This window comes from Trichosurus vulpecula, chromosome 4 (genome assembly GCF_011100635.1).
Source record: "Trichosurus vulpecula isolate mTriVul1 chromosome 4, mTriVul1.pri, whole genome shotgun sequence".
Lineage (NCBI taxonomy): Eukaryota > Metazoa > Chordata > Mammalia > Diprotodontia > Phalangeridae > Trichosurus > Trichosurus vulpecula.
Window position 1 is genome coordinate 55,962,240 of NC_050576.1, and position 12,135 is coordinate 55,974,374.

Genomic DNA, 12,135 nt, shown 5'->3' on the forward strand with positions numbered 1-12,135 from the left:
AGATGCTGTTATTAACCCCAGTTTATAGATAAGGAAACTGAGGCAAACAGGATTAAGTGACTTGCCCAGGGTCACACAGATAGTGTCTAAGGGCTGGATTTGAACTCAGGTATTCCTGACTCCAGGCCTGTGTGCTATCCATCGAGCCACCTAGCTTCCCTGGGATATGGCAGCTCTGACAGCTGACGCCGACGTGTAACTTGTGGGATCCTTACATGGCATTCCGTGGTCAAGAAATGGGCAGGTGCTTGTTTCAAACAAAGCTTAGATAATTTGTTAGAGGTATGGACAGGGCCTGGAACTGTGATTTCATTAGCAGAGTGAGGTCCCAGATAAAGAAATTCCCTCTGTCAATGCAAGTTTGCATGTTCTCTGCAGATTATGGGCTTATAGAGATACCTAGAACACCGAGTGGTAAAGAGACTCGCCCAGGGTCACCTAGCCAGTATATGTCAGAGGAGAATTGAGCCAGGGACTTCTTGGCTTTGAGGATTACTCTCTATCCACTATGCCATGCTACTATGTCTTCTTAAAAGTTTATTAGGCCAGATCCAAAATAAAGAAAATAAAGTATGTGCTGGTTATCCAGAATCAGAACACTAGGGGGTGCTGTAGGTTACATGTGTGACGCTCTTAGTTCCCATGGGCTAAAGCCCAGGGCCATAAAGTGGGAGACGGCTCAGAAAATAACTGGAAGGTTTCAGAGCCATCCAACCAGGGCAGAATGAGTTACTGCCTGCAGAGAAAAGGGGAGTTAGACTAGGAAGCCAGAGTTAAGCAGCAAAGCGTACAGTAAGAGAAGATGGACATCCTATCCCCCTTAGCACAGCCAAGTTCACATGCATCCTCAACATGGGGCCTATGCCCTCAATGGTCCTCAATAAATGTTTGTTAAATTGAATTGGATAATTGAGCGGGTCTCTAAGGCCACCTCTCGGTCTTAACTTTCTGAAGTTCTAAACGGTACAGTATGCTCTTTGATGCTAATAGAATAGATGATCAGTCAAACACTTACTAGCTATGTGACCCTGGAAAAGTCACATAACTTATCTCAGCCTCAGTTTCCTCATCGGTAAAGTGGAAATAGTTACAGCACCTACCACATATAATTGTCGTGAGGATCAAATCAGAAAATACATGTATTTGCACTATGTACTTTGCAAACCTTAAAATGCAAAATATAAATGTTAACTATGATTATTACTATTACCAGCCTTAGCAGACCATCCCTTATGCTTATGTTCAACTCACCAAATGGTCCTTAAACACCTATTGTATTGTGTGCAGAGTACCGTGCTGGGTGCTAAGAAAAATAAACTTTTATACAAGATAGAATATCCCTGCCCCCATGGAGCTTATAGTCTAGTAGGATGCAAGTCACACAAAGTAATACACAATAAATGCATGACTGAGGCACAGAAAAAAGTGCTATTTGAAACTGAACCAAGAAGGTTGACAGAGGAAATCAAAGAAGTCTGCATGGAAGGGGAGGTACGTGAGTTGTGCTTTTATCTCTCTTGTATTTAACAACTTTGTTATATGCACAGATATGCATGTATGTATTTATTCACTTTAAAAGGAGCTGCTAGGTGGCACAGTGGATAGACTGATGGGTCTGGAGACAGAGGGACCTGAATTTAAATCCAGCCTCAGACACTTCGTAGCTGTGTGACCCTGGGCAAGTCACTAACCTTGTTTGCCTCAGTTTCCTCATCTGTCAAATGAGCTGGAGAAGTTAATGACAAATTACTCCAATGTCTTTGCCAGTTAAACTCCAAATGGGGTCACAAAGAGTCAGGCACAACTCGACAACAACAAATTTATTCATTTTATACTTAAGTTGTATGTATTTGTATATGTACTTGGCTTCCTCATGAGAATGCAAGTGGGGACTATGTCATTCTTTGTACTTGAATCCGCAAGCCTAGCCCAGGGCCTGACACATAGTAGGTGCTTCATAAATACGTGTGGGCTGATTGAGGGATTGATTTAGAGTTCTTGAGGAACGGCCAGGGTGTGCTGAGGAGATACAAAGTAATTTGGATTAACTGGAATACAGAATCTGTGTAAGAGGGGTAATGAAAGGAAGCTGAAAAGGTAGCATTTCTATGAATGGTGGAGGGCCTCAACTGCCTTCTCAAGATGCCTTAACTATGCTAAGTTTGAAAAAGGGAAGACTGGCATGTGCCCCTTAGCTGCTTCTTTTAAAGTGAATACACACATGTATATTCGTGCATATAACAAAGTTGTTAAATACAAGAGAGATAAAAGCACAACTCACGTACCTCCCCTTCCATGCAGACTTCTTTGATTTCCTCTGTCAACCTTCTTGGTTCAGTTTCAAATAGCACTTTTTCTGTGCCTCAGTCATGCACTCATTGTGTATTAGTAAGGAGGCATAGCTGGGCACCAGTACACAAGACTGCAAGGCCAGCAGACATGTTAGGAGGTCATCGCAACAGTCCAGGAGGGACTTGGAGGCTTGTCTTAGGATGGGAATGGTATTTTAAATGTAACTGTAAGAGAATGTCTCAATTATGCATGAGCCCCTTCATCAGCCCCCACATTCCAGCCTCTTCTGATGTATGGCTTCTCTCACACAGCCCTTGGACAAAGTGAAACTTCTGCAGACCCTGGAGACTCATCAGGACTGATGTTAGTTGTTCTAGCTTGAGGAAAACATTGCCTTCACAGTCCCCTGTGCATCTTAGGCAATGACACTGCACAAAATCCTGGCTGCCCTAGCTGATAGAATAAAGTGTCATCAGACTTGTGACACCAGAGAAGGAATCCATGGACCAAACTACTCACTGGTGACCTATTACCAGCAGTTCTGAATTATCTCACAGCCAGGGATGCAGTGGAAAGACCCAACACTGTCCCGGAAGGTCAGGAAGACCTGGGTTTGAATCCTACCTGTGATAACCTCCTAGGTGTGTGAACCTAGCCAAGTTACTTAGCCTTTCACTCTCAGGTCCCCCTCTATAAAACAGAGGTAATACTAGCATCTACCATACATGATTGCTGTAACATATGTAAAGCTCTCTGCAAACCTTAAAGTACTATGTGAATGTTTTAAAAAAATGTCAGCCACCTGTACTTAACGGAAGTCAATCTGAAACAAGCAGGTAATTCCCCAGTCCAGTCCTGCATTTAGGGCTTAGATTGTATTATTTGATTTATGATCATAGCAGATTGATCAACAAACAAGGACTTTCTGTGCTCCTGCACTGGGCACTAGTTACGAAGATAAAAAAGAAGACATTTCTTTCCCCGGAGAAGTTATATTCTATCAGGGGAGAAAACAACAATGAAAAAGGGAATGGGGATGGAATTAATAGTGGGGATGACCAGAAAAAGCCTCCTCTAGAAGGTGTAAATTGAGTAGAGTTTTGAAAAAGAACCAAGGGATTTTAAGAGGCAGAGATGGAGTGGGAATGTGTTACAGATGGAAGACACACCTAGTTCAAAGGCAGTCAGATGGAGAAAGGAAGGGAAAGGAAGAAGCATCTACCATGTGCTAGGCACTATACTAAGCCTTTTTTGTTTATAAATATTGTTTCTACTAGGATTCCCATTTTACAGATATGGAAACTGAGGTGGACAGATCATGGGTGGTCATCAAGAAGACCAGTGGAGCTTCCTCACTGTGGAATTCTTTATCATCTCTCTAGGCCTCAGTTTCTTCATGTGTAAAAGAGAGGCATTGCATTAGACAACCTCTAAGGTCCTTTTCTCTCTCTGAATGCTATGATATCATGTCCACAGAATACTCTCACCCTGCAGGCCTCAAGGGTACAAGGAAAGATGAGGCTCTGGAGTCGCAGCACTGACTACCCAAGAGAGGTTGCTATGGGACAGAACATCTAGAAGCTCTGTTTTCCTCTCACATTTCCTCACTTTCTGCCTCGTTGCATGTAGAGCAGGAGAAGACCATACTGCAGCAGTAGCTGATGGAAAGAGCCACTGGACAACAGCACCATTCGTCAAGAATTCCTGCCTCATTCTGTTCAGTTGTTTTGAATCTCATCCAATTTATATCTTCCCCAATAGTCCCGTCTCCCCCCTCCTGCCCATACTCCAATGTTCCATGTTCAAGTCTCTCCTTCCCACTCTAACTTCTAAAACTTCTAGACTCTTTAGTGCTTGTCCTTGAGCTAGCCCACCTCAAGGATGCTCACCCATTTACCCAGTTAAACCAACCTCTTTAGGAGCCTCATCTCGGATGAATTCTTCATAAATTTTCTTTGCCTTCTCAGCCATCTTGATGGGTGACTTGGTCTTCTTATAGTCCTCACAGGCAATCCAGAACTCAATGTTCTCCTCACTGAACTCAGATTTCAGGAAGCTCTTGAAGCTGGTAAGTCCATCTAGCAGGGGAGAAGACAAGTACACAAGATGAGATGCTATCTGGCTATCCTTGAGGAATTTTCTAGATTTGTAGTCAGAGTGTCAGACAGAGGACAGGGGCCTGTCATTCCTGATTTTTCTCTGAAGCTCAGAGCTTGGGCACCAAAGGATAGAAGGACAGCACACCTTTATGTACTAATAAGGGACTGGAAGTAAAGAGAAGAATGACGAGTCACTCAATAAATATCGATTAAGGGCCCAACATGGGCCAGGCACTGTGCTAAGCATTACAGACATAAAGAAAGGTAAAAGACAGTTCTGCTCTAAAGGAACTCATAGTCTAATAGGGCAGAGAACATGTAAACAACTGTTTAAGGACAAGATATGTACAGAATAAATTAGACATAATACAGGGGGAAGAAACTGGGTGGTGATGGTGGTCAGGCTTCTTGTAGAAGGTAGGATTTGAGCTGGGACTTGGAGGAAGCCAGGAGGCAGAGATGAAGAGAGCTGGCATAGGAGACAAACAGAGAAAATGTCCAGAGTTGGTCAATGGGAAGTCTTGAGTGAAGGTAGCAAGGAGACCATTGTTACTGGATCACAGAGTCCATGGTAGGTGGTAAAGTTTAAGAAAACTGGAAAGTTAAGGGGGCAGTTATAAAAGGCTTTGAATGTTAAATTGAGGATTTTATGTTTGATCCTGGAGGTGATATTGGGGGGTGGGTTGCCTTTGGAGTTTATTGAGGAGGGGGTTAACATGATAAGATATGTGCTTTAGGAAGATCCCTTTGATGGTGAGGTGGAAGCCGGGCTGGAGTGGGGACAGTCTGTAGCAGACAGACCAACCAGTAGATTTTTACAAAGGCATTTGGAGATTTGAGATTTGAGATTCAGCAGAAAGCTTAGGGCTGAGAAAGTAGATTTGAGAACCATCAGCACAGAGATGATAATTGAATCCATGGGAGCTGGTGATATTACCAAGTGAAATAGAATCAAGGGAGAAGAGAACCGAGCCCAGGACGGGACCTGTGAGATACCCACTATTAGCAGGAGTAACCTAGACGAAGACACAGCAAAGGAGACTGAGCAGTGATCAGAGAACCAAGAGGAAATAGTGCCACAAAAACCTAGACAGAAGAGAATCTCATCAAGAAGAAGGTGCTTGACAGTGCCAAAGGTTGAAGAGAGCTCAAGAAGGATAAGGGTTGAGAAAGGTAATCAGATTTGGCAATTAAACACTCATTAATAACTTTGAAGAAAGGAGTTTCAGCTGAATGATGAAGTCAGAAGTCAGACTGTAGAAAGTTAAGACAAGTGACAAATATGTTCCCTCCATTCCTTGACCCCTGCTGCCTGGTGCCTTAATGTTCTACTCCCCTCCTCTTGTTAGTGTGGGAGCTCCTTGAGGGCAGACATTGTGTCACCCTTTGTACTTGTATCCCTAGTTCCTAGCACAGTGGCTGGCACAAAGCAGGCACTTAGTAAATGTCTGTGAATGGATCAAAGGGTGATCAACCAATACTCATTTTACAGTTTAATATAAATATTTCAAAGTTCTAGGACCAATAGGACCCAGGATGTGTCAGAGGTGGAGGTTGGTGTGTCCCATCTCAGACTCCCAAGCTTAGAACCTACCATGACTGAGCATGACTTAAGACCTCCCTATACTGCATTCATGCATGATCAAGACCTGTTTCCTTTTTGTCTTTGAGTCCCCAGTTCCTAGCAGTGTTTTGTACACAACAGGTGCTTGATAAATATTTGCCAGATAGAATCAAATGTCTCCTGCTTTTTATGGAACACGATTATCTGTTCACAACTTAAAAAAACTGAAGAGCACGCTGTCCATGAGTTTCAGCCTCTTTTCCTCTTCCTTACCTCTCCATTTTTAAGTCCTCATGGGAAGAAAAGGAGCGGACACCACTCCAGGTCCTTATTTTTCTTTCTCTCAAGCCATATTTGTAGGTACTTATCCACTACAGTGGACATATGAACATGATAGACAATGGGGAAAAATGCTAAAATGAGGAAGACACTTCCAATTTTCCATGAGTTCAACCCAAATGATGTTATTAAAAAAGATTTCCATTAAAATGAAAAAAAAACTCAATTAAATTAAAATAAAAAGCTTTCAAATATTGCTTTGCCTCCAGAGGGAGAAGTCCAAGGAAAAACCTCAGCTACATATTTCTAAATACTTCCTAAGTGTAGGATTTTAGCTGACTTCTCTCAGTCCTAGGTGCTCTCCTAAGGTCTATTATCCTTGCTTAGCAAATGCATCCTAAATCCCTTCATTTAATCTCATTCCAATTGCCTCTCCCATTTAAGAATTCTTTACTTCCTTCCAGTATGTGTCCATGTCTATCAGATTTCCCTTCTTTCTCTAGCCTAAGTACAATGCCATACATGCAGCAGAGCTTCCAAAAATGATATCAATGACCATGTAAAATGGGTCATATTCGGCCTTTTTTCTTTATGTCTTTTTTTCACTTATCATCTCAGCCCATTTTACAGTCTTCCGAAATGTCCTTCACAATTAGAGAAACAGGGTGGAGGGAAGGATTAGCTTCACTAAGAGCCATCTCTCGGGGATGTTATGCAGCAGGAAAGTCACAATATGCTTTGTTCACCTATCACTACTTTTATCCACATGAAATCAAGTTAAATTTAACATCACAGGGAATTTTGAAGGGAAAAAAGAAACCACCGAATATCCATCTTGAGGATTGGATTTGGGAGCAAGTAGGTGGCAGCTCATTCCTCTGCCTTAGTGATGAGGAGGAAGAAGGGGAAGAGGGAGCTTGTATACATGTCTACATCAGGTTATTTTCAGTACTAACTGACATGGGAGAGCTCTCTCCCTTTCCCCTTGAGAACCACCCCTATTTTTCTTCACAAAGTCTCAGTACTGTAGTGTCAACATTCCGGTGGCCCAAAATAGCTTTGGCTCATTTAAGTCTCTTCTAGAGTCATCCTTTCATTGATCAGGGGTGAGAAGAGTTCTTTTGCTCTTGGCTCTGAGGTATGAGTATTAATCAATTTTGTATTTGTGCCTTTTTACCATATTTAATTTTACTTTATTTAATATTTTCCCCAATTACATGTAAAAAACAATTTAACACTTTTTTCTTTCAAATTTTGAGTTCCAAATTCTCAGCCTCCCCTCTCCTCCCCCCACCACACCGAGAAGGCAAGACAATTTATATAAGTTGTACAAATGTTATACATGCAAAAAATGTTTCCATTTAAGTCATTCTGTGAAAGAAAACACAGACAAAAATTCCAAGACAAATAGAGTGAAAAAGTATCTTTAACGTGCATTCAGGTTCTATCAGTTCTTTCTCTGGGGATAGACAGCACCTTTAATTATAAGTCCTACAAAATTGTCTTGGATCATTGTATTGCTGAAAATAGTCAAGTTATTTGTAGTAGATCATTATACAAAGCCGCTGTTACTGTGTACAATGTTTTCCTGGTTCTTCTCATTTCATTTTGCCTCAGTTCATGTAAGTCTTTCCACATTTTTTTCCTAACAGCATCCTACTCATCATTTTTTAAAGCACGATAGTGTTCCATCACAATTACATACAACAACTTGTTCAGTCATTCCCTAATTTATGGACATCCCCTCAATTTCCAGTTCTTTGCCACCACTAAAAGAGCTGCTATAAATATTTTTGTACTTATAGGTTCTTCCTCTTTGTATTTTTTTATCTTTTTGGGAAACAGACTTAGTAATGGTATTGCTGGGTCAAAAGGTATGCTTGGTTTTATAGCCCTTTATAATTCCAAATTGCTCTCCAGAATGGTTGAATCAGTTTAAAACTCCACTGACAATGCATTAGTGGCTCAATTTTCCCACATCCCCTCCAACACTGTCATTTTCCTTTTCTGTCACACTTGTCAATCTGATAAATGTAGGGTGGTACCTCAGAGTTGTTTTAGTTTGCGTTTCTGTAATCAATAATGACTTAGAGTATTTTTTCATATGACTACATACAGTTTTGATTACTTTGTCTGAAAACTGCCTATTCATATCCCTTGACCATTTACCAATTGAGAAATGGCTCTTATTTTTATAAATTTGACTCAGTTCTTATATGTTTGAGAAATGAAGTCTTTATCAGAGAAACTCACTGTAAAAAATGCATTTACAGTAACGATTACCAACTATGTATTTCCTTCCATCCTATTTCCCCCACTTATCCTACTCTGTCTTTTTTCCCATCCATTCTCAAAAGTGTTTTCCTTCTGACTTTTAACTCCCCAAATAGCTCTCCCTTCTTTCAGCTCCCCCACACACTTCTCTTATCCCCCTCCCTTTCTTAAAGATAGATTTCTACTCTCAACTGAGTACGTATATTATTCCCTCTTTGAGTTAATTCTGATGAGAGTAAGGTTCATGTGCTCCCCTCCCTACTTCTCCCATTTCCCCATTGCTATAAAAACTCCTTCAGGCTTCTTTTATGTCAGATAATTTATTCCATTCTACTTCTCACTTTCCCCTTCTCCCAGTGCATGCTTCTTTCTCATCTCTTAATTTTTTTTTATATAATCATACCATCTCATTTAACTCACTCCTCTGCTTTCTATGTATACTCCTTCTAAATGCCCTAATCCTGAGAAAGTTTTTAGGATATATATATATATATATATATATATGTACATATATATGTATATACATACATACATATATATATATATATATATATATATATACATGTAATTTTCCCATGTAGGAATGTAAACAGTTTACCCTTATCGAATCCCTTGTGATTTCTCTTCACTGCTTATCTTTTTATGCTTCTTTTGTATCTTGTATTTGAAAGTCAAATTTTCTAGTCAGCTCTTTTCAGTAGGAATGCTTGAAAGTCCTCTATTTCATTGAATATAAATCTTTTCCCCTGAAGGATCATACTCGATTTTGCTGGGTATGTGATTCTTGGTTGTTATGCTAGCTCTTTTGCCCTCCAGAATATCATATTACAAGCCCTCCAATTCTTTCATGTAAAAGCTGCTAAATCATATGTTATCCTGACTGTGGCACCATGTATTTGAATTGTTTTTTTTGGGTTCTTGCAGTATTTTCTTCTTGATATAAAAGGTCTGGAGTTTGTCTGTAATATGCCCGGGAGTTTTCATTTTGGGGTCTCTTTCAGGAATGTGATTGGTGGATTCTTTCAATTTCTATTTTATCCTCTGGCTCTAGGCTATGAGGACAGTTTTGCTTGGAAATTTCTTGAAAGATGTTTAGGCTCTTTTTTTAATCATAACTTTCAGGTAGTACAATAATTCTTAAATCATCTCTCCTGGATCTATTTTCCAGGTCAGTTGACTTTCCAAGGAGATATTTCACATTTTCTTCTATTTGTTCATTCTTTTGATTTTGTTTGATTGTTTCTGATGTCTCAGAAAGCCATTAGCTTCCACTTGCCCAATTCTAACTTTTAAGAAATTATTTTCTTCAGTGAGCTTTTGTACTTCCTTTTCCATTTAGCCAGTTCTACTTTTTAAGGAGTTCTCTTCAATAAATTTCTATATATCTCTTTCCATCTGGTCAATTCTGCTTTTTAAGGCATTCTTCTGTTCATTGAATTTTTGTACTCTTTTACCATTTGGCCTGTTCTATTTTTAGGTGTTTTTTTTAGTGTTTTTTTGTGCTTCCTTTACCAAGTTGTTGACTCTTTTTTCATTATTTCCTTGCATCCCTCTCATTTCTCTCCCCAATTTTTTCTTCTACCTCTCTTACTTGAGTTTTAAAATATTTTTTGAGCTTTTCCATGTCCTGAAACCAATCTGTATTTTCCTTTCAGGCTTTGGATGCAGGGGCTTTGACTTTGTTGTCTCTTTCCAAAAGTGTGTTTTGATCTTCCTTGTCACCATAGTAACATTCTATGGGTCAGAATTTTTTTCTGTTGTTTTCTCATTTTCCAGCCTATTTCTTGACTTTTAACTCTATGCTAAAGTGGGCTTCTGCTTCCCAAGTAGAGAGAGTATGGTTCAGGTTTTTTGTGCTGCTGTTTTCAGAGATAATTCTGGGGACCTGTAGTTTTTGGTTTTTCCAAGGTGGTATGGTCTAGGGAGAGGTGTGTTTACTACTCTCCTGTACTGTGCACTGATTCATGATTGACCACAAGTACTCTTTTCAACCCTAAAACTGTGACCAGGGTCCCTGATCTCCTTCCTCCACAAGTTCTGCTGTGCTAGTGCTCCTCCTCACACTGGGACTAAGACCCAGGACTGTGACCCAGATCCATGTACAGGCAATGCAAGAGAGTCTTGCCTCCCTGGTGCCAGCAAAGGGACCCTTGTAAATCTCCTTCTTACCTGTTGTCTGATCCTCTTACCATCTGTGGGCTGAGAGGTCTGGAAACTACCACTGCTACCAGTGATTCAGTCACCCCAAGGCCTGCTCTTGGTTTGCTGGGGCCCATTTTGTGCTGGTGGGCCCTCTGCTGGACTACATTCCTCTCTCGCCCTGGTGCAACAGACCTTTCCTCCCAACTTTCTGAATTGTCTCAGGCTGGAAAATTGTTTCACTCTGTCTTTTTGTGGGTTCTCTTACTCTTGAATTTGTTTAGAGTCATTATTTAAAAACATTTGGAGGGGTTTGACAGAGAACTAAGGTGAGTCCCTGCCTTTACTTGCCATCTTGGCTCTGTCTCTGCCTTTGTGATTTTTGGTGTCTGTACTAGGTGCTTTGTAGACCACAGATAACTCTGGGACTGTTAGAAATGGAAGGAGCCCGTAGTGTACATCAGAAGTGTCAAATGTACAGTTCAGGGACCACCTAAAACACTCCCCAGTGTATCTGCAACCAAATTTAAATGCATTTGGGAAATATTTAACAAAATAAATAAAATATAATAAAACATAAATAATATGACATTTTAAAACTAAGTGAATATACAGTCTGCACTGTTTTGTACAGATTAATGGCCCCTTCAGATGAACAGAAGCTTGCTTGGGTTAATTCATAGTCATATTCATTAAAAAAAATAACAAACTAGTCCCAGCCAGCTTAGACAGAACACCTATGCATCAGCCTAAACTCCTAATGCCTTCTGTCTATTTCCAAAAATCAAATCCTTCTGCAAAGTACAATCATTTGCCACTAGTCTGGATATTCAAAATTACGTGCCACAAGCATGTAAGTCAATTCCCAAAGAGAAATTTCCCACTTGTCTAGAAAAATGGCAGTATTATTGCAATTAATGGGCAGCCAGCCTCCCAAATAGTCTATATATAATGACAATCATCATTTGCATAGACAAAATGCTGTTGGTTTGTTAAGGACCCTAATCTGTTGCTTTATAATCACATGTCAGATTGAAACTAGGCATGAATTGAGCAAGCCAGGAATGAATGGAGATAGATGACTTTGGACATTTAGACTATTAAATCACTTGCAGTTTCCCCAATGGTTTCTACCTGAGAATGAACAGATAGTCCAGAAATGGGGTTCCTTTTAATTTCCTCCTCTTCTTGTTCCTACCTATCATCTTTTCTCTTTTTTTCTTTTTCTTGGGGGGGGTGGGGTTGGTCATCAGTGGTTATTGCACCATTGGCAAGGGATAAAATGTGTGTACATTAGGAACAAGCATTATGTCAGCAAAGCAACCCTCAAAAGTGCCTGACTGAGTCAATTACATTCTTAAGAAAATATGGAACGCTTCATGAATTTTTGTGTCATCCTGGCACAGGGGCCATGCTAATCTTCTCTGTATCATTCCAATTTTAGTATATGTGCTGACAAAGCAAACACCTGCCTATCATTGCTAACAG

General features: G+C 40.3%; 1 protein-coding gene and 1 non-coding gene across 2 annotated transcripts in view; both read right to left on the bottom strand.

Moving 5' to 3' along the window:
• RGS5 (regulator of G protein signaling 5) overlaps positions 1 to 12,135 on the bottom strand; it is a 113,198-nt gene that overhangs the window by 7,966 nt on the left and 93,097 nt on the right. The window contains exon 4 of the mRNA XM_036754553.1: positions 4,204 to 4,370. Within this exon, the coding sequence (XP_036610448.1) occupies positions 4,204 to 4,370 (167 nt within the window). The remainder of the gene's footprint in view (positions 1 to 4,203; positions 4,371 to 12,135) is intronic.
• LOC118849254 lies at positions 12,009 to 12,115 on the bottom strand. The gene has a single exon (XR_005010307.1). It is a non-coding gene; the product is annotated as a U6 spliceosomal RNA (small nuclear RNA).